Source organism: Amphibalanus amphitrite, unplaced genomic scaffold (genome assembly GCF_019059575.1).
Source record: "Amphibalanus amphitrite isolate SeventyFive unplaced genomic scaffold, NRLGWU_Aamphi_draft 002316F_arrow, whole genome shotgun sequence".
NCBI lineage: Eukaryota > Metazoa > Arthropoda > Thecostraca > Balanomorpha > Balanidae > Amphibalanus > Amphibalanus amphitrite.
The window spans coordinates 2,234-30,075 of NW_024883788.1; the positions used below are offsets into that span (position 1 = coordinate 2,234).

General features: G+C 49.7%; 1 protein-coding gene across 1 annotated transcript; it reads right to left on the minus strand.

Annotated features, from left to right (window-relative positions):
* LOC122376798 (SH3 and multiple ankyrin repeat domains protein 1-like) lies at positions 1 to 27,842 on the minus strand (the record flags this gene model as incomplete). Its single annotated transcript, XM_043356742.1, has 2 exons — positions 1 to 172; positions 27,042 to 27,842. Coding segments are annotated over 2 exons (973 nt in total), but the record flags the coding sequence as incomplete, so codon positions are not given.

The window sequence follows — 27,842 nt, forward strand, 5'->3', positions numbered from 1 at the left end:
CCGTTTTCTGGCGATCTGCTGTCCGACCTTGCTGTGACAGGCCATGATGCAGCGCCAGAAGCCGGCGCCGCTGAGGGGACTCTCTCGGTCGGCTCCCCAGTCGTCCAGAGGGGGTGACATGCCCGGCTGGGGTAGCAGCGCCGACAGAGACAGCTGCTGAGACGCCCCGCCGCTGCGGAACACACAGACACACAGGTGTCAGGGAGGGTGGGTGGTAAACGGTCAAAGACACGGGCATATGGCAGGAGAACTCAAGCGATACCCACAAAAAAATAGCACACAGGTGGTAGTGTTGAAAAAAGCAGCGTTTCACTGGCTATGATGCTTTACTCTACAAATGTCTTTTATCCTGAATGATATTTACCGAAGTTCTAAACTTGTCACACAAGCACGACTATTGCTATCTCAATAAATTCAGTTTATAAGGTTCAGTCACTTTGTCCTCGTTTGGTGGCTATTATTTACGTACACCATGCCAGTCTTGTTTGCAGGAGCATCTCGACATGCAAATAATATCATCATGACAGGCCTAAGCTCCACACTGCTTAAGCAAAGACACATGGAGGTTTCTGATTCCACACTTCCCCTTTTTAAGGTTGATTCGGCTGAAAAATGAGTTCTGGTAGCGGCTCCTTTTGTGCAGCCTGTCGTCAAAAAGACCTTTCAATACATGACAAATTATGTGACGGTGTCAGCACCGCTTTGATGGATTTTCTAATGTCTGCTAGATATTTTTGTGTTGAGTGAGAAAAAGTGTGAGCAAAATCGCAATATTTACCGTTTTGTTGATCGAGGTGAAATATAGCCTTTATCACATGAGAGCAACACATGTGGCAACAAATCAAAGGAAACAAAATCTTCAGATTGTTGCACTCTGGCTCGGAAGAATTTCAACCATCTGATGGCATTCTATCACACTCAAAACGCCATATACAGCACACTCTGCGCACATGCTTTTGAAGAAATCGCGTTTGAATTGATTACATGTGATGTCGCATTGTTATTATCTGAAACAAAATCCCGTTGAACAAATGAAAAGCGAGCAATGAAGTTTGACTTTTCGATGCCCCAATGCGACAGTCTGCAAATAAGTATAAATGCAAAAACAAACTTTGTTTCAGTGTATTCACAACGCTCACTCAAACAAGATTTCAGCTAAGCATAGCGATGCTCGAACCGGCTATAAATTGAACATCTAGCCGTGAAAGCCCGACTATGCCTTTCGGCACTCAAGGCCATGTGACCACAGCAAGAGTTTTTTACACATCTGACATGACAATAGCCGTTTTCTCAACGACCATCTGGTATACATTTGGTGCACAGTTGGTGCAGATTAGGTGCAGATTTGGTCAAATTAGGTTCCGGTGTATATCTTCGTATCTATCAGCTAGGGTTGCGCTAATTGCGTATATGCCTGCTTTGTCATATTATCAGGGAGTATCATCGATTAAAACACTGAAATAAATTCATAAAATGAAGATATTCGCTGTAACACAGATTAGGTGCAGATTTGGTCAAATTAGGTGCATCCGCCGGATAGCCCGTCGTGAAAACGGCTAATATCTTTTATACCCCAGCCTACCCAAATGCCAAACAACTCAATGTGACTCCGCTCGACCCTTGAGCTGGACACGACCTACTAAAAAAAACATCAAATTTCCGTCATCATCTTGGGTTCGCCTCCGGGTGACATTAGAGCGGCCATCTGAAAATCCCTCGTATTCGTCTCTCATTTCCTGCGGGACACCTTCCGGTCGATCCGCCGGCCGCTCGGTCCGCGACAGCACGCAGTCGGGCCGCATTTCCGGCCGCCGCCGCCAGCTTCCGGTTCGACTTCCGGTTCGCCGCTCGGCCGCCATGCGGTGTCGGCGAGCGCCGGTCACGTGACTTCCTGTGGGCGCACGCCGGTTCCGGTTCGCCGTCGGACGAGCCGTCGGGCGCGTCGGACGGGTCGGCCTCGCCGGCCGCGGCGGCCGTCCAATCTAGGATGTCATCGATCAGCGGCAGCGCACCGCGAGTGGGACAGGCGGGAGCGCCGCTCGCCCGCTCGCCGCTGGCCGGCCTTTGTTGCCCAGGGCCATGTTCTTCGCCTGCCAATAGCTGATGGACGTACGGCCAGTCGAGCGCCAGGCCGGCTGATTGGAGGCTCTCGTGCCAGCCCAGAACAGTCGAGCTACCAGTGCAGTGACTCGCACCGCGCACGTAAAAATGTGATGGTGTGGCTCTCTTTCAAGTCCATGCCTCCCCATGCTTTTGGTCAGGGAGGAGACAGCCGGTACATCGCTTTCACCGACAGCCGAATCGTTCTCTACTCAAGACGTCCTTTGAGCCCTGAACTTGACCTAGCACTGAACACGACTCTTGGCGGACATTGACAGCTTCCATGTGACACACATCGGTCCATCGATATATTCAGACTCTACGAACAGTGCACAAGACGCCGATGACAGGTCACACGGTCGCACAAGCCGTCACGTCGGCGGGCGGGAGGATCGGCTGGGAAGAATCGGAGAGTCGCGCCTGGAGAGCTGAGAGAGCCGGTAGAGCCACGCCGGGAGAGCCGGGACCGGAGAGGAGAAGCGACATCAGCACCGGAGATCCTCAGCATTCAGCTGTGGCGGCCGGGACACGGCGGCCACTAATGGACTGCCTAATCCGGCAGTCTTGGAGCGGAAATGACCGGGACCGACCGAGCAAACCGCGGCAGTCGTGCTAATGCACTGCGGCCGGCGCCAGCTCCGCCGCGATGGAGACATATCAATCATCACGCCCGAAAGATGGCATAAGATTGACGTGGTTTACGGTGTGGATAGATATGATCATTTCTGCGTATTCTTTCTCCTAAGTCCACAACCCTTACAGTGTATGCGTGCACAAAACTCGACAGATATCCTTTTCACAGATCCAGATACCAGTCTTCAGTCAACAAACACCTCAAGAGCGAATGATTCATCAGTAATCCATAGACCCGAGCCTCTCGATTCACCTCACGGCCGCGCTGAGCAAACTCGCGGGCCGTGTGTTCGGGTCCGGGCTCGGCGAGCGGCGATCGATGACTTCCATCCGAGCCTCGGTACCGACACGGGCCGCCGCTCGACTCTCGTTCGACGAACCGGGAGACTCGACGAGCGGCGTGAGGTTCGCCGAACACGCGTCACGTGTTTCAGAGGGATAGGAGGATAGCAGAGTGGTTATGTTGAGCGAGGGAGCGTTCTGAATTATCTTTTGTACACGGACAGTCTCAGATGAATAAGAGGGATAAGAAAGAGAGAATGAGAGAGAAAGAGAGGAGGGAGAGAAAAAAGGGAGAAGGACATATATATTAAAAGAGAGAAAGAAAGTGAAAGAGATAGAGATAGGTAGATAGATAGAGGGAAAGAAAGATAGAGGAAAAAGAGGACGACAGTAAGAGAGACATTCGACAGCCGAGCATAGAGGAAAGAGAAAAAGCCGTGGTAGACAGAGGGCCAGACTGGGAGGACAGAAAGCCGGGCGCTGAGGACAGAGAGCCGGGCGCTGAGGACAGATAGCCGGGCGTTGAGGACGAGTCCGGGCGTTGAGGACGAGTCCTGGCGTTGAGGACCAGACCGGGCGCGGCGGTGGTGACGCGGCACCAGCTGTGTTGGAGCGCCGTCCGTTCGCCGGGACGCGGCTGACGGCCGCTCCTGATGTCCCAGGTGTGGTCCGTCAGCCGTCGGACACAGGCACGTGTTAGCTTTGGACGGCGCACAGACGCTACCGGAACTGGCGGCACCAGATCGCCGCGCCGCAGCGGCCGGAGACAGTGAGTCACAGAGGACGGTGACAAGTCGGACCCACGCGGGTACAGTAGGATAGAGACGGACATAGAGGTCACAAGCGGTCCCAGAGAGACGCAGACGGAGATGCAGGGTCGGAAAACGATCACAAACAGTTACAAACGGTCACGGTCACAAGCGATTAAAAACGATCAAACCGGTCACTGTCGTTTACAATCAGTCACCAGACTATACGATGCACACTGTCTGAGATAATCACAGACGGTCGAAGAAGGTTACAGCCTGAATCAGACAGCCACATATGGTCGCGATCTGTCAATCGAACACGCCTAGTCACAGGTGTTACGGGCGAACACAAACGATCACGCGGCCATAGAACGTGGTCATAGAACAACGCCAAGGGCACAGAACGCGGCCACAGACGAACACCAATGACAGACTGACAAAAAGAATGGCTACAGATGGTGACACACTGGCATTGTTGGCCAGAAACGCTCGCAGCTGGTCGCAGATTTTAGCAGCTGCTAACTGCTAATCTTAAATACATGAAGATGGTCACATAAGGTGCGGGCAGTCAAAATATGAATACGATGGGCAGTGAGGAACGGATGGCGTGAGAAAAGGAAAATAAAGATAGAAATAAGGAGGAAAGAGAGAGAAGAAGAGAGAGAGAGAGAGAGAGAGAGAGAGAGAGAGAGAGAGAGAGAGAGAGAGAGAGAGAGAGAGAGAGAGAGAGAGAGAGAGAGAGAGAGAGAAGGAGAACAGGTAGCAGAAAGAGAGAGAGGAAGGGAGGGAAAAGAAAAAGATTTTAGGGAAGGTCAGGAGATATCATGCCAGTCTAATACATTCAATAGCATAACAAAAGCAAATGATCTACAAAGAATTTTCTATTCTTATGCTCTGTGCTAGGACGGGAAAACAGCTTGAGTGAGCCGGTTTTACAGAGCAGCGTCGTATCCTACCGAATGGGTTGAAAAGAGACCCAGTTGCTATCGAAGAGACTATCGATCGGTCTCGGAGATTCATTAGTAATTCTGCTTGTCAAATGAATTGAACCACGGGCCATTGAGACACATTCTGCCGGCGAGCGGGGATCAGTTTCCTTTAGGAAATCATCCGGCATTGCAGACTGATCGAGCGACCGAACCAAGGAGCTGAACGGGAGAAGGCCGGCGAAATTCCGTCTGCAAACAAACGGGAGAGGATGTAATGGCAATCGACCAATCAGAACGACTGAATAAAACGCCCAGTGAGACGGTGGATTGTTACGGGCGCGGTGATTGGTGAAGATGCGTGTGCGTCGACCGCTTTATGGTCTCATTTTGTTCGATGACGATCATTTTAAGCTGCTCAAGATTCCCATTGTGGACTGAAGGGAACCGTATGTCGAAAAATAATGTAGCGGATGGTTGATATAAACGCATTCACAACAAGGTCAACCAGGTCGCCTCTCTCTTAGGAAATGATTCTTCAAACACAACTGCCGTCACTGAAGGAAGGGCAAGCTGTCTGTGGGAAGGGAAAGATGGACGTCCAAGCGGCTTGAACCACACCCTCACCACTGCCGGCCGGAGAACACAGCGGTCACGTGCGCTTTATCGTGAAACTGGTGGCTCGCGTGTTTAGATGGCTTCTTATTTCTTACCACTTTCCAATTTTACAGCAATGAGAACCATGCGTTGTGAAATAACGTCACGGGACACGTACACAAATTTATTATATTTGTCCGAGAACGTGATACAAGTGGAATATTTTGTTGGAAAAATAAAACCGAACTATAGCGTTCATCTGGAAGGCTTTAACTATTCCACCGCACCGTAGCCTGGCCATTTGTCCTGAATGGATGGCTGAAGGTGGCCGGCGAATTTTCAGCCTGTGAGCTGACCTTAAAGCAATCCATTTCGATAATGTACCAATAGTGGATCCACGTTTAAATAAACTGAAACGTTATTAGGGAGGGTAGCATCCATTTAAAAATCGAATAAACTTGAGACAAATGGGCTGTTTCAGATACATAAGACGTTTCATTAATAATCGACTTGTCGCGTAAGTAGAAAACGCCAGTCAATAATCGTAATGGCTGCCTCATGAGAAAAGCTCGAATTATTATAATGATTAGGATTTGTATCGCCAAAAGTACAAGCTCGCTATATCTTTTACACCCTGCAACCTCGTGTCGCCGCCACACGGCCGTTCCCCGTGACCTCGTCTCGGCCGGCCGCCGTTGGTCCGGCAAGCACCGTCGTTAGCTTGTCGGTGGGCTCAGGCCAACAGCCGACCTGACCTGTCGGGAGCCTGCATCGAACCCGCAGCCGGCGCCGCTAACGCCGATCGTCGCCATCGACAGGCGCCCACCGAGCGACACAAAGCCGACTGAGAGCCGACGGGGACACCGTGGACCATCGCGGTCACAGGCGTGCAGGAATGACCTGGACGGGCCGGCGGCCGGGAGGGCGGGTGAAGTGCTAAGATGTTGTGTGTAAAGAAGTTGTGGATGAAACATATTACATGCGTATGTGCCAAAACATAAAAATGTGGCGGTGTTTTAGTGACTGGAGACGATTAGGACATGGCGGCAGCGTCATGAAGGGATGTCGAGTGAAATTTTTATTTGAAGATTGACCTGAGAAAAAGTATTTAAATTTTGTTCAACTAGTAGTACATTGCAGGTATCATATGCATGCTCTTATCTCAATCACTTTCCTAGTGACCTTCCAGGAGCTAAATTCAGCAGTTAAGAGGGCAATCATGATCTAATAATAAACCATATACGATGCCATTTGCGGACAACCGCAAATGGCGTCGTATACGCCCCATCACGAGCAGCACTAAGAGGCCCATATCCCGATTTACCCGAGTTACAGCTTTGAAATAGGCTTTACTCCGGTCAGTGACATTTAGAGTCGCAGTTTGAATAGTTGACGGTTGTGAAGTCATTAGCGATTTCAGAACTAGCTGGAAGCCATTTGAAGTTGAGGAAAGTGACGGCCGGCCCGGCTCATGTTCCTTGCAACAAGTCCGGCTAATTAATTCACCGTTACCATTTCGGGATAGCGAACAATTCCATCCGAAAACGCCATTAAAATGTTCATTCTTGTGTCCATTAGCTTTCTTCAAACCATCGGTGGCATTTTTTAGTTTAATGCAACTCATGAAACCTAAAATGGCTTAGTTTTTCATCCATGGCTATAACTTCGGCAGAGAGGGCCTTATAGTCTAAATTATCTTTGATCCTCAGGTCTGCTTAGCTATCCCTTTCCAAATTATACAAGGTCTTTAACATGACACATCGCATGTCATTCCACTTATCACACCAAGCTCCGCGAAATGTAAATGTCAGCCACCTGTCACGGTGGACCTTATCCTGGGCGAGCAGAAACCTGCGATCGTTGTATGCACCATTCTTAATGGCTCTCCTTACAGAGTTACAGACATGCCATTTTCGCTGGGCGGGGCTTCGGTTAGATGCGAGGTGCCTGATGGGTCAGCCATGAATAATCTTTTCAGTTGCGACGTCATCATTTGTCAGCTCACTCTATCTGTGATTCGTGGTGGCTAGTTCAGAAAGGATTAACCGAAAACATTTACAATAACCACTTTCCACCATTTTTTTTTTTGTTGGGCAGGTCGCTGTCTGTTGGCCGGAGAACAACGCTTTTCGGGAGTGATCCGATTAAAGTCGCTACAATATGGCGGGGGCAGTCGGATACGGGTGCAACTTTTTAACGGATGAAGTTTATCAGCCGTGAGCGCGCTGCCGCCCAACTTTGCGGCATCCGTTCATCTGCCGCGGACCATATGTCCGACCGCGTTTTCCAGCACTGTTCGAGCCGACCTGAATATCGATTCGGGGAGCGGTGCCGGGTCGGCGCGGTGGTGAGCGCGGTGGTGAGCGCGGTTAGAGCGTCGGCCGCAGCTGTGAAGTGTGAGAAGCTGCTCACTGGGGGCTGAACTTACTGGGCTGTGGATGGCTGTTCACCAAGATCCATTAGCTGTCGAAGGCATCTCAAAGAGCTTCCTCAGACCGTGGAAGGCTGCTCACCAAACTTTCTCATTTGTGAGCGACCTCTCATAGAGCTCTCCCGACTGTGAACGGCTTCTCACGGGGGTCTCTCACCTGTGAGCGACTGCTCTACCGAACTTTCTCAGCGGTGAGGGATGCCCAATACGTATTTAACTTTACCCGACGCTGGCCGCCATTGCAATCCCGTTGGAAACCCTCCTCTCCCCATGAGTCCGGACCGGCACACGGAAGGCACTCGGCCCGGGCCCTGCACAAGTTTGGGATGAAACCGTTTGTTGTCTCCTGAAAGTAAGGCTTATCTGGTCTGGGATGAGATGACGTGGGATAGAAGAAGGAAACCTCAGTTTTTGGTTAGCGTGTCCTTATAGGGGTTAACTTGGAGGTAGCTTCGGTCGTCAAAATATGACTCAACGGAGGTTGATATCAGACACATGGAATATAAAATAGAGAGCCGCATGTAATCAGACGCATATCAGCCTACGCGTTCTACTATAGAAGAGATACGCGGTCCAGCAGAGGTATTAGTCTGGGATGGCTTTGAGCGCCGTCAGATGTTCAGGACTGCAATGGGCCGGCCTAGTCTGACACCACCCGGCCTGGCGTCCTGGGCTGGAATTCACTATTCAGACACCAGCCGCCAGGCCGCCCGCTCTGCCAGCGGCGTCAGGCGGTCCGAATCCATCACTGCCACGGCATATGTCCGGCTCCATTGGCGCGTTATTTAACACCAGGCCCCGGGCAATGGATCGCACCGAGTGTCCGCCGCCCGTGGCGCATCGCTCACGGGAAATACTCATTTTGTCCGTGGTATTGGTAGGGGAGGTTCGGGCAGCGGGGGCGTTTGATAGGCTATTTGCAACGTCACCCCTGTTGACACTAGCTATTTTGATTCACCTTTGACGACCTTCATATCAGCTGCTTCGAAAAGGTGTGGCAAGTAGATATGTTCTTATGAATTATTTCTTAAAATATTGTATCATTTTTTTCTGAAGCCATTCAGGATCGCGCAACATTTTCTCCAATGTGCATTGCTTGATACATGCGAGTCAGATCAATTTTGACAGCATGAGTGATGCCTACATTGGCCCTTGTGAGAGTGAAAAATCTCACCATTTTTCTCATAAAGTATTCATGAATTTAAAATCTACTTCAGTCTGCACTCAAAACATATGCATTAAAGTGCCAACTCCTCCACGCATGCACCATACGTCAAAGAACACTCTGTCGAGGATTCTGCGTTCGCTTTGGAGACGCCCCATTTATTCCCGCACTGCCTTCGGAGGATGTACGGAGGATGTATACCCCAAAGAGCGTCCCATCGTCCTCTGATGGCCATCTAATCGACCGGAACCGCCGGCTCGCTGCTGACTGATCAGAACGGGGTAAGCAGTCGACTTCCATCTCTGCTCTCGGATTTCTATCTGATACTCCGATAGTGCTCATTCTATCTCTCGCTTCTTTCCAGGTTACTCTCTGGATACTCTTTACTTATTCTCTGGCTGTTCGCTGTCTATTTCGGACTCGTTCTGCCATTTTCCGATTTCCTAAGCTGTACGCGGTGTGACGTTAAAATTAGGCACAAACGCTCGATAATCTCAGTCATTATATAAGAACTACGCCTCGTGTCCGGCACTGGTAGAATACCTCCATTGATGCAAATGATCATTGATCAAACATCACAGTGGCACAACAGTGTCAGAAGACGCTCCCAGAACAAGGGGAATGGCGCACTATGAGTATGACACATTGCCGGTGACACTGTGACACCTCATTGGTGACACGGTGTCAGAACTCTGACCGTGGCACCTCCCTGGAAGCCCGTACGCCTTTGGGCGCGGCGCAGCTCGTTCCAAGAGCGCCATAATCGGCTTAGCCGACTGGTGTCGGCAGGCTCTAAGGAGTCGCCGTCACGGTCGTCAACGGCAGACGTGCCGCCGCCATTACTGGAGACTCGGCAGGCCGGTCACGGCACGGCGTCAAGGCAGGGCAGGGCGAGATGGGGTGCGGTGTGGAATGACGCACGGCGCGGTATGGCGCGGTATGGCGCGGTATGGTGCGGTGTGGTGCGGTGTGGTGCGGTGTGGTGCGGTATGGTGCGGTGTGGTGCGGTGTGATGCGGTGTGGTGCGGTGTGGTGCAGTATGGTGCGGTATAGTGCCGCCGTTTGATATGACATGACATGATATAGTACTGTGTAGTATGTACGACATGGTACGACATAACACGGTATGGTACGGTTCAACCACATTGAACGGTACGACACGGCACAATACGGAATGGTATGGGATATTATATACAGCTGAGGGTGCGACACAATACAATACAGTATGGGTCAGTACGGCACGTTACGGCATATCACGGCACAATACGACATTGCACGACACCATACAATCGACACAGAACGACTCGGCACGTGGCAGTGCCGAATAGCCACAGCTCTGTCGGTTAGCGCTAACTGCTAACTGCAGACGACAACCCTCGGACAGCGACCGCGAGCGACCGAACGCTGATGGCAGGCCACCTCCACGACGTTTCTGAGGTCCGTAACTACCGACAGGGGCGAACTGTTGAAGGGGCTAACGACCGCACTAACGGCTGCTCTAACTTTCAGCTGGGTCCAGAATGCAGCTGACTAGCTGGCTAGTGACTTTCCTCAGCGAATCTTGCACATTATACCAACTTGAAGGTATTAAGGTTTTGCTTGTGTATATAGCAGGAAAAGTGTTATTGAAAAGGGATGTTTCAACGTTGTAGCGATCATTAAAAAAAAAAACGTTTTCATGAAAATCAGTCGTCATTAAAGCTAGGGGAATGTCTTTTCCAAGGCATATTATATTTCTTCCCGTATGAATGCGCCCAGGCGGCAGTCCCGTTGTGGAATAGACTTTTTTTTCAGAAATGTCACGTTCTTTTAGCTCAACACAGACTATTGTAAAATCCACTGCTGCTTTCCCTTGCCGACGTCGTTAAAATTTGATGGGGACCTTAGCGTCCGAAGACAATTGTACTATTGCGTCTGATGATTTTCAGACTGACTTTACGGCCAACATTTGTATCGGTTCCTGGTGCAATAGCGGACTAAATTGAGAATTACCGTCTATCTCCATCTCCATTTCCCGGGGAGGGGCGAGCCTGTCGATCTGAGGCCATCCGAATACACCCGAGACTAATTTATTGGCGTTCAGAGACACACAAATCAGAGTCGAAGAGCTTTGCTAGAGATTCCAAGCTGAAATTCGCTGACGTCTGAATGATATGGTGCGATCTGGTGTGCAGTTACATGGAGAAGAGATAGGGTGCTATGGTACTTCGATAGCGGATATGGACAGTGAGACCCAGTAGACGGTGAAGTAGCCGTATCTTTTTTTACACAAATTTTCAACACATTTGTCACGGGCAAAACTGTTGTGTTACAATAAAACTGCGAACGCCCTTCCGAAAAAGAGTTATCAGTATCGGTTCGAGATAGTCATTTGCTTCCCTTACATGTTCCACCAAGACATGTCAGCCCACTAGTGAATGTAGCTGACATTAATTTTTTTTCAGGCTAGGTCCAGCATTCTTGGAAGTGCAGTTGTTAATCATGCCTATGGTCACCCATCCATTCCCCACGGCATGCTTTGCTATAGAATGAAGACATTTTTGGCGACGAATAACTCTCGTTCCTGAGATCCATGACTCGGCGATGTAGATTCTGTCTGATAGCACTAACAGTCGTACATTTTCGTGTCGGCCTCATAACTCGCCAACGGCGGTGAGAACTGAAGGTTACAACGGCACCAGAGATCATATCTTTCCGTTTGAGGACATCGCAGGCCGCGAAGGGGCCGCCCGTTTCCGGAAGCTCTCAGCATCTGAAGGTTTATCGCTGCAGACGCGGCCGACGCTCGGGTCTTGACCTTCTGACGTACCGGCTGCGCCCGCCGCGCCCGCTGCGGCCGGCCTGCTGGCTTTCATTTGGCCTCATCCGTCACCACCCCCGCCTGATGACGGCAACTGCGGTCGGCCGACTCTCCGACGACGGAGTCAGTCGCGGCAGCCGGGGTCAGGTCGGCGGCCGGGCCGCCACCAGCCGACCGCACGCCAGGAGAGCTGATCGAACAGACTCGGTGACATCGGTTAGTGCGCTGAAACAGTGCGCAGTACGCTGCGACCGAACAGATGCTTGGTATTCCTGAGAGCGTTGTCATTTTAATGGCGCGTCTGTAGGCCCTCCCTCGTTTGCCACATTACCGTATTGAATTCGGCGTTTAATTTCATTCCAATTCGAAATTCTCCAATTGACTTTGCAAGCCGCCATCTAATTCCGCTCGACTCTGCCTAATCCATGAACAATGTCGCTAGGCTCCGCCATTGAAGCATGCAGTTCGTTTTTGTGCATCTGAGCCGCTGATGAGAACTGGCCTTCGATCCGTCGCCGTCGACCAGGGTGTGCTGATAAACGAGCTCTCAGCCTCCGACCGTCGCGCCCCTCGCACTAAATCATGGTCGCCGACGGCGGGCCGACTTCGCTCCTCTCATATAGCAGAATCGGCGTAACTGTGGCCACATCTGTTCTGCTTTATGAAATTAGTCCCAACTTTACTACCGCAGATGGTGGCCCACTGGGCGAGGAACGCTTGCTGGCGCGGCAAATATTCACTTTGTGAGGCCGTTTGGTGGCGATCGTTCAAATTTCCATTTGATCGACATTAGATTGAGTGCGCCGCTTGGATTTGATCGCCACTCGATCCCTCCAGCGCTCTTCGCGGAACCCGCCACTCATTTGGGGAAAATGTGCCGTTTATTTTGGTGCTATCTTCGTTAGCTACCATATGCAGCTTCCAATGCAGTGGATGACTCTTCTCTTCCCCCGCAAAGGCTGACTACGAATTTCTTTTCCATTGACATGCATTGGTTATAAATCATATCAGCTAGGATTGACGGTAAACCGCCCACGTTTGAAGTCCCCTTCACGGGAAAGCAGTGGAGTATTTGACATCGATCCAGCTCGTGTAACTGAAAGGCTAAAAGGCATCTCCTGTTGACTAAGGTTGATGCGTGGAAGCTGCACTCTCGCTGAAGTGCGGCCGAGAGACGCAAAAATAGCTTCAGAAATATGGAAGCTAGCCCCGTTGCGTGCAATGATGGTGTTCGCCAGCTCAGTGTTGCGCAAACTATCCTTTCAAATTCAAATATTTGGAATGTTTGAATAAGTTCAACATTTTTTTATAATCATTCTAATTTATCTTAATCTGCTCCGCCGAGTGGCAGGACCAAATGCAGCAGAATGTAGCATTTAACGCCAGAACCCATCCGATAATGCTCCCGACTGGTCCATCTGCATCAATTGAAATGTTCAGCTTAGTAATTTTTCAACGTTTGAATGGGGACAGTATCACTGCGAACCGCCACTGGTCTGTCGCATCTGACGCCTGTAGTGCGCCCAGTCTGGCGTTCGCTCCGATCGAGGCCAGCCGCGCCCATCGGACACAGGTGCCGGCCATCGGCGCCCCATCAGATGGGGGCCACCGGGCGACCGATCACGTGACCGTCGTATACGTCACATGCCGGCAGCTAATTGGCACCGCCTCACGCGCTACGATGGCGATCGAGCGGGCCGCGCCGTCGACAGCCGGCTACCGTGGCGGCGGCGGCGGCGTGGGCAGCTCGCCCTATTCGGGCCGGCATGGTCGCGCAGAGGTCGGCAGAGCTCGACTCCCCGCGCAGAGGTCGCCAGAGCTCGACGTCCCGGCTGACGAGAAATCCTGCCGGCCAGAGGTCCGATCCAACAGCCACGCGCGTCGTCAGTCTCCGCCGCGGCCGTTGGATTCTCTGGAGGGTGGCGAAACGTGCGCTCACTACCGCCCGTGGGAGTGATATACGCTGCAGCCGGCCGACATTGATGACATTGAGAAAGATCTGTTCAGACGCAATGGTTCATCCGCGCTGCGTTACCCGGGCAACATAACCCGCCTTACATCCTGCTGGATGAAATGAATTGTAATACGACTGAAGGTGTAAAGCGGCACGGCGCATTTCAAGTTCAATACTGAGCACTAAACACGCAATTTTCCAAGCGTAACATACTGCAATCAATTCCATAAAAGCCTTTAGTCAACGCATCAGCATCGTCCCACTTAACTTTGTATAATTAAATAGTTGTCAATTCTTGACGGTGCATAATAACACATTCTGACGCGAATAATGTTCTAGCGCTTCTCTGGACTTGTTTGGCCATCGCTTTGATGTCAGTCTCTTTCGTAGCCTTCCTCATCACCCACTCATGCGTTTCACGTTTCACCTTCCCGAGGAACCTCGCAGTGGGACCGACTCTGATGCCCGCTCTCCGACTCCGAGTCAGGGCCGATAACTGGGACTAATTACTCCGGGACCGAGGCCGCGGATGACACACGTGTCCGGACAGTTGTCTCTGACACCTGACCAGAATACCGGTCGGCTGCGGCGGTGGTCTGATGGCCGGGCAGGTCAAATGGATCGAACCTGAAGGACATGGGGCTCTTCATACGGATAATGTGGTAGGTTGGCTAAATATAGACGGGATAAATAGGAGTCACACCTATGGGATGAGTGTGATTTAAATTGTTTAATACATATTGAGGTAAGTGGAAGAAAAATGCATTTGAGGTCTGCTTTGCATCTACCAAATCCATTGGATAGTTGTATTTAAAAAGACGATCAAAAGCCAATTTCTTACATATGCTTCTTATGCTGGTATTCATGAGGATAAGATTACTTGCTTCAGCAACCACCAGATGACGAAAAATATGAGGTGTGTTTACGCCTGACGAATTGGCATTCCCATCCGCATGTAAACCACTCAGGCTACAAATACGATTTGCTTTGACTGCTTGTAACCATTCAGCACGAATCAAACAAAAATAAATCTAATACACATACCAGATCCACAGATCTCGAAGCCTGCGGTTGACAGCAGTCAAACGACCTACTTCACCCGTGCTGCTCCCTCCGCCAGAAAGGCGAGCGAGGCACGGAAGAAAAATAGACGGCTTTTCTGCGGTGACATAAGGCTTTACCGTTCTTACGGAGTTTTGATAAACGAAAAGCTTCAACGTATTGGATATTGGGCAGAGAAACACGCTAAATCGCTTCGGTGTCACGCGATGAAACAATAGTTAAAGGAAACGATGGAACTACAAGCGGTTATACAACATCGATCGGCTCTTATCCCAAATTAGATGCCGAATTAGTTGAGGGGGTATACCTCAGCTCAGTTCGCAAGGCGCTCCGTAGTGATTAATTTCAATAACCGAAGGTTTGTTGTCAATAGTTAAAACACTATTCTTTAGAATTGTGTTTTTCTATTGAAAAACAAATCTGAGTTCCCTGACAATTTGGCAAAAGCTGCCTGAGATTAGGCATCGGCTGATATACTCTTGTAAAACCTTGTCTGGTGATAAACGTTTTTGGAAACTATTCTGAGCTAGAAACGTAATAAAAAAGCAGGGAACAATAATTAAAGCATTATACTCTAAACAACTGGATAACACAAGAGCATCTTTGTGTCTTTCGCGTTGCATCATTCTTGCGAAGCCTTTTCCGCAGCGATAAAGATATCTGGGAGGAGCCAACGAGCCTAGAAGACAATAAAAAGAGAAGCAATGGCACGAGGAGCCCCATAATGCAATGCATCGAGGCCGAAAACAACAGAAACTAGACCAGTTAAGTTGTTCTTTTTCAGGCAATCACGTTTCCTGGCAGGGGCGCACCCAGGATTTTCCAGGGGAGGGGGCCCGGGCTCAAAGGGGCCTCCGTGTTCCGCTTGCCAGGGGGCCTTTTCTCTATCGAGGGGGCCTCCAAATGGCTTACTTTTTGACGGCCTCTGTATGTTTGGTGACGTTCTTAGCGTTATTAGTAAAGCTTAAAGGTAGTGTGCCACCTTTGAAAGATTTCCCATTTTATTTTTCCTAGGATAAGAAGCTTCTGTTTTTACCTAATATCGCAAAAAAATCAAAAATGGGCCTGGAATAGTGCCTTTTTCGCCTAAAAGTTTTTCGGTTTTTAGATATGTATAACAACTGTAGTGGGCTCACCTGCAAACAGGCGTCGGGCAACAATCGCGAATGCGGCGCACTTGTGACAATAAGCAAAGGTCATTATAGTGTTACGACCATACGACGTACGGGAATGAGTTATCAGCTGTCTAATCGTAGACAACACAATGTCGAGCCTTAAACTTTAAGCCCGTATTGGTATTGTTTCTTTTATTGGGCTGTCGAACATTATTTATGGTTTGAAATATGATTTTATGTAAAATAATTGATATGAAAAAGCCGTCTTATAAGTTATGACCCCATTTCACCACACGCAAGTGGCAGAAATGACAATGATCAGCTGACGCATTTTTCTTGGCCGAAGTCAGAGCGCGCGGCCCGACGCACCACGCGTATTTGGAAATTCCGACCTCGACGAGCATCAGAAGCCAACTAACAGGCGTGTTCGAAACCGCAGGAGCTGATGATGAACGGGTTTATCGAAACTTGATTGGATGAGCATATCGGTAATAGCGATTTCAGTGTGTGCATTTATTGTTCATAGTGGTGTGAAATGTGGTTGGGGTACGACCGACAACCCGTCGGGGCGAATTTCGCACTGGGGTACTCAAAATTTGAAGAATTTAAGACGTTTCCATGAGTTTTGAAGGTATGGATAAGTTCTAAAAATCCGGTTCTCCTTATCTGGGCCATTAACTCCATACGGTCCAAGAAAGCTGGCACACTACCTTTAACCCTCACCCTGGCAGGGGGGTCGATGCGACCCCCCCTAAGGTTTTTCAAAGATAGCGTAAAATTGGCGGCGCGCAACGCCGCTAAATTTGGCACAACCTATGGGGCAACCTTTTTTCATGTGATCTGCAAATTTCAGGTCCGGTCGACCTTGGGTCAGGCCACCATGTCAGAAAAACGGGTACAAGGTTATGGTCAAATTTAATTTTTTATGTACCTGTCCAACGCACAGTTTTGGACTGATTTCCTTCAAACTTTCAGGATGTGCTAAGTTCACCGAGCTGTATAATATGTAGTTCGTTTTTTATGTCACTGACCTGAGGTCAGTTAGGGGTCATTACGTCGTAATGTTAAGCCTATGGGAAAATATTCAAATAACTCCTATTCGGAAAATATAGAGATGTCCGCTTCGTTGTATCCCTTTTGTTCTTTGATACCACAGTACTTAACATAATGTCACTCGGTGTTTCTTTGTTTGGTGTACTTATCTAAGGTTCAGGTCAAATGAGGTCAACTCAGGTCAAATGACGTTTGTGCCGATAACTTGTCACATAATAGAACAGGTTTCAAAATGGTATCATTCTGTTCCTCTTGAACAGCTGAGTCGAATGATATGCAACATTAAGCATTTCAACCATTCCTAAGACTTAAGTTTTACTTAAGTTGTGCACTTAAGTACACTTTAATACCTACACTTTTAAGTACACTTAAGCAAACAAAAAAAGTATATCATTCGACACGCCTTGACGTGCTGAGTTCACTGGTGCTTTTGTTTTGCTCTATCTTAACCCGCGCCGGGCCGGGGGGTGTTTGAACACACCCCCCCCCCCCCGGCGGCTTTTCGCAGCTCCGCGCCGCCGTTTTTAACACACCTGTTCGTGCATCTTTTCCGCACATGCTGTGAAAATTTCAGACCCAGGTCTCTCAAGGTCAGGTCAGAAACAAATTAGAATGTTCGTCATGGCTACACCGACCGCACGATTGCCTTGAAACTTTCAGCGATTGATGAGAGTAACAGTGTATCTCGTGTATCCTATAAAAGCGTGTATAAAAACCTATTAAACGTGTATCTCGGAATTTCGATATCGGTGACCTAAGGTCAGGTCAATTTTGCGGCCTCTCTATTATAATTCAATGGGAGAAAATTGAAAGGCGTCTGTTTTGCACGAACGCCATTCTAGACACTCTCAAACATCGGGATGTAGGTAAAATGGACACACTGAACCCGAAAATTGCACCTGTGACCCGGAGTGTGACCCCTCGTTCTGAGATGTCCCCGAGGTCATCTCAGGTCACGAATAGTATCTAACAGTTTTTTGCTAATAACTTCTGATAGAGGCATGATAGAGCGATGAAAACGCCTTAGATGTGTTCGGCTCGACGATGCGGATCGACTGATATGCAACATGACCTTTTCCGGTCAGGTCCTGAGGTCAAATTTTTAAGTTGACTTTTCAAGGTCAACTTATAGTTCATTCGACGCGTTTTGACAAGAGGAACACGATTCTGGCAAAAGTAATGTCGTGGCTTTTTTGAGTCAGAAGTTATTGCCGAAAAACACTGTTCGTAAAAAACGGCTATTTTTGGAGTTTTTGCCCTCTGGAGGCTAAACCGTTGACCTGAGGTCAAATCTGAGGACATATTGGCGAAAGAGCGTCAAAAGAGCTATCGAATGCGCTTTTCCGCGGCGCTGTAGCTCTATCGGTTCCCGAGTTAGCCGTTGGCAGTTTCCAAAATGTTGAAATAGCCAACATTTTACCTTTGGTGACCTCTGGTAACCTGACCTTTGACCTGACCCAAAAAATGACTGAAGTGTTTTCGTACTTATTTTGGACGCTCTTTTGAATGCCGCTTACCGCGTGTCGCTACGTGACCCAGGAGCCGAGTTAGAAGGGGGGTTTTCAGACACCCCCCCCCCCGGCCCGGCGCGGAAGTCGCGGAGCACCTGCCCGGCGCGGGTTAATTAGATCAAAAGTTATCAGCGAAAACTTTTGACCTGTTTTAGCAAATTTTTTACAATTATACCTCCCAAAAACCCCTAAATATTGACCTAGAGCAACCAAATTTGCACAGGGACGAGGATTTTAAGAGGGCCACCTACCTACCAAATTTGGTATTTCTAGGTGCCATAGGATCCAATCGCGAGGGGGGTCGCATCGACCCCCCCCCCCCGCTCTGCCAGGCCGCGTTATGAAAAATGCCCTGCCAGGGCGAGGCGCTGCCCGGATAGGACCTCTTGTGAAGAGGGGCCTCCTATCCAGAGATGGCCTCTTTCCCAGAGACGGTCTCCTTCCAGAGGGGATCCAGAGAGAGTCCTGCCAGAAGGGGCCTCTTGTGCAGAGGGAGCCTTCCATCAGGAGAGGGCATAAAGGGTCTCGTTCAAGAGGCCAGAGGGGCCTCCTGACTCCTGCCCAGAAAGGGCCCCTGTGCAGAGGAAGCCTCGGGGTCTCCTGCCCATAAAGGAGCTCCTGCCAGATGGGGCCTCCTGGCTCCTGCCTAGATAGGGCCCTCTGTGCAGAAGGGAGCGTCCCATCCAGAAGGGGCCTCCTAAGCATAAAAGGTCCTCTGCCAGAGGGGACTCCTGCCCATAAAGGGTCTCCTGCCAGAGGGGGCCTCCTGGCTCCTGCCCACAAAGGGCCTCCTGTGCAGAGGGAGTCTCGGGGCCTCCTGCCCATATAGGATCTCCTGCCAGAGGGGGCCTCCTGGCTCCTACCCAGATAGGACATTTTGTGCAGAGGGGGCCTCCTGACTGCTGCCAAGATATGTCCTCTTATGCAGAGAGAGACTCCCATCCAGAGAGGGCCTCCTGCCCAGAAAGGGTCTCCTGCAAGAGGCCAGAGGGGCCCCCTGACTCCGGCCCAGAAAGGGCCCCTAAGTAGAGGAAACCTCGGGGCCTCCTGCCCAGTATAAGATTTCCTGCCAGAGGGGGCCTCCTGCCCAGTATAAGATTTCCTGCCAGAGGGGGCCTCCTGGCTCCCACCCAGATAGGGCCATCTGTGCAGAAGGGAGCCTCCCATGCAGAAGGGGCCTACTAAGCAGAAAAGGTGTCCTGCCAGAGGGGCCTCCTGCCTATAAAGGCTTTCCTGCCAGAGGGGGCCTCCTGCTCCTGTCCAGAAAGGGCCTCCTGTGAAGAGCGAGCCTCGGGGGCCTCCTGCTCATGAATGATCTCCTGCCAGAGGGGGCCTCTTGATTCCTGCCCAGATAGGGCCTCTTGTGAGAGGTGCCTCAAATCCAGAAGGGGCCTCCTGTGCATAAAAGGTCCCCTGCCAGACGGGGCCTCCTGCCCATCAAGGGTCGCTTACCAGAGGGGGCCTCCTGTGCAGAGGGAGCCTCGGGGGCCTCCTGCCCATGAAGGATCTCCTGCCAGAGGGGGCCTCTTGATTCCTGCCCAGATAGGGCCTCCTGTGAGAAGGTGCCTCACATCCAGAAGGGGCCTCCTGCCCATCAAGGGTCGCCTACCAGAGGGGGCCTCCTGGCCTCTGCCCAGATAGTGCATCTTGTGCAGAATTATAGTAGGTTAGGCAGGAAAGTCAAGTGTAAAAGTACCCTAAGCGGTGCTCAGGGGGCCTCCTAATTATGACCGAGCGGGGGGGGGGGGGGGGCCCGGGCCCCAAGGCCCCCCCTTGGGTGCGCCACTGTAATTCCTGGCATTATGAACAGTATTCGCAATTTAATAAGCAAATACTTTATTAAATGATTGTAAACAGAATCTCATTTGAACAGATGAAACAAAACGAAATCTGACTCAAACGTCTTCCGTAATCTGTGTGCTCCTATCATGGAAACATTAGGTACTATAACTGTGGCTGCGGAGTCGATGGATTTTTTGGTGACTCCGACTCCAACTTCGACTCCAGCTTCAAAAGTTGACTCCGACTCCGACTCCAACTCCTCAGCCCTACATACTGTCGTCCGCCGCCGTCCACGTTGGCGACAAGAGGAAGGTATACTGTGCCGCCGGGCTTCCCTGCACTGCGGAACAGCCTACCCATCCAAGAACAGTAACTGGTCGGGACGGGACCATAGAAATAAATAGGGTGAAGTCGTATAAGAGTACGCACTTAGTGGATTTCTTGCTCTCATTTGTTTAATATTTGAAAGAAAGAAATCGCAAATAGGGAATATTAAAGTTCATTGAATTAGCCATCAACCCATGGGGCAACGATCCTTCAGCGTAAATGGAAGTGGTCTAAAACTGACATTTTCTGAACCGTTGTACTTGCGTACTCTTACCATATGGGGTGTGTAAGAGTACGCACGCCAGGCGGGTGGAGTACGCAAGCATATGAACACACACCTATGCAGCTTGTACTGTCCAAATGCTTAACTTCAAACTCAGAAGGCATTTAAGTTAATTCTAGTATCCAAAAAGAAAAACATAAAATAAATCTTTCAAGTCTATAAATCAGGAAATAATCATGTCGTGTGTTTCTTAAAAAATGCACAATCAAAAGGGAGAATAACTCGTATTTGGAAGAATTTCGGGTACGCATCTGCATCACAGTGCTCCATTGATGATATACCTACAAAGCAAACGTCATTGAGCGATAGATTAATAATTTTATATTTCTGTATATTCGACTTAATGTATAATTCTGCGTACTCTTACCCTCCTGAACAGTGCGTCCTCTTACCATACATGCAATTCGCGCACAAAACAACCCCGAAACGTTGTGCAAAACTTCGGAAACATAATATTGCACTGCACAGTATTTCCCCAGATAACCTCACAAGTTTCCCACAACAATCACGGAAATGTACCTTATCTCAACTGCCAAGTATCAAAATTATTGTACCATACCATAATAATATCATAACGGTCGAAAATAATATTCATCGCCTTAAACTCACCAGCGTCGCCGCTCAACGCCCAAGTTCCGTTGGTGACGAGCACACACTGGCGGCTTCATGTCACTTCATGCAGCCCCCACCAAATCTTCATCTGGCATCGGCATTTTGCTACTGATGACGCCATTCCTAGCAACCGAGCGTCCCTAGCAACCGAAAGTGAAGACGTTGCACCTTCAATAAACGATCTCAGCTAACTTCGTCAGCAACAAAGAAATGAAATCTATTTATGTTATGTTGTGAAAATAACTTGTGATAATCATTAAATCCTGATAAAATCCATACTTAGTAAAGCTTACGATACATCAAATTCGTAACGTGTGCAAAAATGTCTGACCCCAGGTCACTTATGGTCAGGTCACCAGGCAAAGTGAAGTAAGTGACCATGTAGGTATCTAAGAACTTTGTGATTCAGACATTCCTACATTATACATTCCAGTAGCTTGAAACTCAGGGTAGGTATTGCATGGGGGAATCAGTACCAACAATTTGTTTCTCTCAGAATTTGGATATCGGTGACCTAAGGTCAGGTCAATTTTGTGACCTCTCCATTACCTATACGTAAATCAAAGGGAACAAATTGAAATGTTTTTCTTTTGGCTTAAAACACCCTCAAACGTCAACAAACACAGGTGAACATGACACACTAAACCGAAAAATGTTTCTATGACCCGTTTATGCCCCTGAGGTCATTTCAGGTCATTAAACGTCTCCAACATTTTTTGACAATCCATAACTTAAGATAGAAATATGCTAGAGAGCTGAAATGACCATTAATGTGTTCAGCTCAGCAATACAAATCGAATGACATCCAACATGACCTTTTCTGTGACCTTAACCCGAGGTCAAATTCTTAACCCACGCGCTTATAGGGGGGAGGGTCGACCGGACCCCCCTGCCCTCCGTTTTTCGCGAATACCTAACTCGCGTAAAAAGTCGCCGATCGCGACAAAACCTTCAGTACCCTCGAGGAAATTAATTTTAAATCTACCCTAAAAATCAGGACCCTGACCAAATTGACCTTTGACCTGTAACCTATTCCTCGAGACCATGTTTGGCCGGAATCGCGATTCTGCGTATGTCAGCTAGTATCCGCGCGATTGCAGTGTTTTTGTGGTTTCAAACATTTAAACATCTGAAATGATATTGGTCCCATGCATTATTGTGGGTGTCAAGGTCGCCTGAAGGTCAGGTCAGGTTATTGACCTTTGATGACCTCAGTTCACTTTTTCGAGTTTTACATGTTTCTAGGATAGTTTTTGGAGCTGATTTCGAATTTAGCAGTTCTTTCAACAGCTTCGAAGTAGTTCTGGTGCCTTCGTAACATGTTACGAAGCTGTCAGTGGCGGTTGACACCTACAATGAATACCCGGCTGGACCCCTGCTGGGTGACCTTCACCTGACCTGACCTGACCTGGCCTAAATGCATGAAGACATCATCTGTGATCAAAACTAACATGATGTTCGTGATCAGCACCGCGAAAAACCTCGTAGCAACCACACTTTACGACGTTCTAACAGGTCCCGATTTTCCCGACTTTTGGGTCATTGACCTGACCTGGAAGGTCAACCAATGAGCTAGGACCTTAAAATTGGGTATCATCGGCTTGCTCTTGTCACGGGCAACACGCTCTTTTATGCGAAGCTCTAGTTCAATCAGTGGCCAAACGGCGAGGGTTTAATTGACCTTTTCCGGTCAATTTTATCTGACCTTGACCACGTTGCCTCAAGTTCGGAATTTTAGGGCATACTTCTGATGCGCCTCGGTGAAACTTTTCCAACGCCACCTTGCACGTGTCACTACGATGCTTAGCTTCGGAAATATAAATATATCGTTCCGCACGTATGCGTAACACGAAGTGTAATATCAAAAGGTTTCCACGTGCGAAGCATGTGGACCGTGCATCTCAGCACATCTATTCGTACAACGCCTTCAAACGTTTGTCCATGTTGTGCCATTGTGCCGAGTTTTAGGTGCTTAGGTCAAAGTTTTCGGACGTCGGAGAATGCCTCATCAAAACATGTTTTTCGCCCCGAGCATGTGCAATATGTATCTCTCGGTGCCGATTATTCCATATGTCAGTGGTTTGGTACCGGGACATGTGACCTACAAATTTGGCACCTGGACCTCCCTCGGATTGGCTTAAAGCTTCGATAAAAGGTTTTTGTTCTCAATGTGTTTGTCGGCAAGTCACACGCGCCACGTGACAGAGAGTAACCCGGGACCTATACCATCACCTGCCTCCGGAAATGGCACGTCAAACGGCACGACCATCACCTCGATCCGATCATCCATTTAAAAATAATTACAAATTTATTTGCTTCACAACGTTTCACAGCACAGATTTTTGGCGACGCTTTGTCGGCGCCACTATCTTCCATGGGAGGTCCCTTCGAATTGCCAGTCCAGTTTATTTATACGTCTATGAATTTGTACCAAATTATCTAGTTTAGTTGTATCGTAAAACATTTCTTTTTCTTTTTATATCATCTGTTCCCAATGTAAAACAAGTCCATGGTGCCTTACTTTATATTTCCAACAATTATTTTCACAAAATCAGACACTTGGCAATGGATTGCCCTCCCTTCAAATTTAGTTTCAACTAGGCCTGTCTAGTGGGATACTAGAAAAAATATTCCAAGCACCAGTGACGTCACAATTTGTCCAACCTTATGTTCTAATAATCTTGACTTCATGAACTCGACAAGCCCGCGTTGCTAAGCAACCAGAACAGCTGATGCGTACTCTTATCGCCCGCGTACTCTTACCCGCCCTTACCCTACGTCGGGACGCAGTGTTTGTCGTGATTGTGATGCCGCATTTCGTCGTTTCATGCTAAAGACATGGTAAGGAATTAACTATGTGGTAAAGTATGCGGATAAAATGACGCATGATATCCTGCATCTGTCCTATTTCTCCGCGGATTTCGTAATGCATGATGCCTGTGTGACTGCTTATATAACAGGTCATTAAATCACTAAATTTCCTAGCAATATGTCATTGCACATCTGTACGTGTACAATGGAGAGCCTGCCTGTAATAATATAGCAAACGAAGAAGGGTATACTAAAAGCAAAAAAAAAAAAAAAATACAAGATGGAAATGCTGAAGCAGCCAGTCTAATGATTTCTTTTTGAATCTCGTTCATGTTTTAGCTGAAAAAAATAATCATTATCATTTAACCCGCGCCCGGCTGGGGGTCCTGGATTTCCACGCCCTGCTGGGGGGGGGGTGTTTGAACACCCCCCTTCTAACTCGGCTCCTGGGCCACGTAGCGATACGCGGAAGGCGGCGTTCGAAAGAGCGTCAAAAATAATGAGGAAATCACTTCGGTCAATTTTTTGGTCAGGTCAAAGGTCAGGTCACCAGAGGTCATTGAAGGCAAAATTTCGCCGATTTCCAGGTCGAATGTCGACAATTTCCAAGAACCCAACGCATAACTCGGGAACCAATAGAGCTACAGCGCCGCGGAAAAGCGCATTCGATAGCTCTATTAACGCCCTTTCTGAGTAATCCTTTCAGATTTGACCTAACGTCAACGGTTTTGCCTGCAGGGGGCAAAAACTGCAAAAATAGCCGATTTTTTTGGAAACAGTTTTTCTGCAATAACTTTTGACCCAAGCCTTGTACGAGCTTACTTTCACCGGCATAGTGTTCCTCTCGTCAAGACGCCTCGAATGAACTATAACTTGACCTTGAAAGGTCAACTTGAAAATTTGACCTCAGGTCAAGGTCATGACCTGACCGGAAAGGGTCATGTTGCATATCAGTCGATCCGTATCGTCGAGCTGAACACATATGAGGCGTTTTCATCGCTCTAGCATGCCTCTATCAAAAGTTATTTGCGAAAAACTGTTAGATACCATTCGTGACCTAAGATGACCTCAGGGCACAAACAAGGGTCACGGACACCATTTTCATGTTCAGTGTGTCTAAACCACTTGTAATTCGGTGTTTAGGAGTGTTTATAATGTCTTTCGTCCAAAAGAGGTGCATTTCAATTTTCTCCATTGACTTATACCCAGCCAGCAATTTTACTCCGGGCCCAAGCAGGCTAAAGTGCGGCTTGCCCGAGATTTTAGTCGGGCTAAAGTCGGCTAGGGCTTGGGCTAAAGTCGGCGTATGACACAAAAACGCCGACTAAAGCCCATGCTCCGCCGGAGGTATGCCCGCTCTGCGAGCTCCGGACAGCCGTAGCTTAGCCCTAGTTGTGCGACGATTGGCGGTAGCCCGATGTAAGCCCGAGCAAAACGTGACTGGCGCAGAAATGCGCATGCGTGAACAGCCGATCAAGTATGGCTCAACTTCGGCTTTACTCCAGTTAGCCAAAGGAGACAACCAGCTTGATCAGCCCGCGCTCCGCCCAAGTTGAGCCTGCTTTGATTGCGCGGGCGGATGTCGGGCTGAGCTGCAGCTGGCAACACTCGGGCATAGCTGCGGCATGCCCAAGCTCAGCCCAAGTAAAAAATGCATTGGTTTTGATCGAAGTGGGCAAACCCAAGCTAAGCCCAAGCTGCCCGACGTTTGCCATAGTTTAGCCCAAGCGAATTGCTGGCTGGGTAATGGGGAGGTCTCAAAATTGACCTGACCTTAGGTCATCGATATCAACATTCTGAGATATACATTTTGTACATGCTATTGCTCTTAGCAATCGCTGAAAGTTTCAAAGCGATCGGTCACTCGGTGTAGCTATGACAGACATTGAAACTTTTTATGAGGTGAGGTCACTTCAAGTGACCTGGTGACCTGACCTTGAATGACCTTGGTCTGAAATTTTCACAACATATGCGCCGCCGTTTTTGAGATATTCGCGAAAAACCACAAGGGGGGTGTTCAAACACCCCCACCCCCCCCCCCCCCAGCAGGGCGCGGGTTAATCCAAACCTAAATGCTCTGGTGCTGTTAGCGGACCAAACTTGTCCAGAATTCAGTCTCAGTCCAGAAGCACTTGCCGACCGAGGTCTCATGGAACTTTGAGGCCGGATGTCACGAAATCTGATGGGAACTTTCCGATCCAGTGCCTAATTACCACGATTAAATGTTTCCGCGAAACTGGTCACTCTGGCCGGTTATTCAATCGGCGAAACGTCCGTCTGCCTTCCATCTGAGGCGGCCATCACTACCGAGCCGTGAAACTGCCGTCTGCAGCGATAACCAATGCTAAAAAGAGAAACTTCACCTCCTGAATTTCCAGCATTTGAGGAATTGCTCCTCAAGTGTAGTGTAAAGTACGGCAAACTTTTTATCCAATGCCTGCAGAGTGCCTTAGCTCTGCCGGAATGCAAAGTAGTTGAGCTGTCAAACTATGCTTCGGGATAGACCCTTGAGTTTTCACAAGTATCGAAGTTGCCGACCGAGGCGTGTTGACCAGCCTCAGAGATGTGCTCCCAGTTGAACTTGAGGAGCTGTGAAGGGCCTGTTTGTTGCTGTGTTTGTCTCCGCCCACACAAATTGACAAGAAACGTCGTGGGCTTCGTAATTTGTGTTTTTGTTTTCGTTCTTGTCTTATTCTTTGATATCAACTCAAATAACAAGTCTTTCGTAACCGGAAATATGTAGGGTCTGCGCAAACGCTCTAACCAGGTTCAAAAAGTGCACGTTAGTGCACAGCATGCAGCACATGTCTCCCATCATCAGCTCGCGCGTGGCGCGTCGGGTACTCACAGTGACCGGACCGAGTGGTGAGAGTGGGCCGAGCGCAGCGAGAAGTGTGACTGCTGCTCCTGACTCGGGTACGACTCGGACGAGTTGAGCGAAGAGATGGAGGTGCTCCTCAGCGGCAGGTGGGAGGTGCTCGCCGATCGAGACGTCGCCGGCGGTTCCGACTCTCCCGACTCCATCCTCGTCAGTACCGACTGCGAGCCAGCGCGCGAGCTCTGCGAGCCGGCTCGCGAGGGCCGCGAGCCGCGCGGCTCGCGCATCTCCCGCGGTGGCTCGTGTCCGCCGCGTATGGAGGCCGGCGCGCCCTCGAGCCGGCCGTGTGAGCCGGCGCGGTGGACGGCCGGGCCCGGCGGCAGGCCGGCCAGCTGCAGGGCGCTGCCGCCGTGCGCCGGCGCCGGCCGGTAAGCGCCCACCGGCACCGTCATCGACGACACGAACGTCTGCGGCTGCGGCGACGGCGAGTCGGTGGTGCTGGAACCCATGCGCTGCAGGCGCGTCCCGAATCCGTTGGTGGTGTCGGGCGCCGAGCTGCGGCTGTGCGGCCGGTGGTGGTGGCGGTGTGCCGGCGGTATGGCGCCCTTGTGCAGCGCCGGTAGGCCCGCCGGCGAGATGCGCAGCGTCGGCGGGGACGAGGCGTTGGACGGCTGGTTGCTGGACAGCGACGAGCCCATGTGTTGAAGCTCGCGCGCCGAGCCGGTGTGGGTCAGACTGGCGCCTGAAGGGCCCATCCGCTGCAGCCGCCGCATCTCGTACCCCTCCAGCTTACGGTTGTAGTCGTCCATGACCACGTTCATGTCGCGGCCG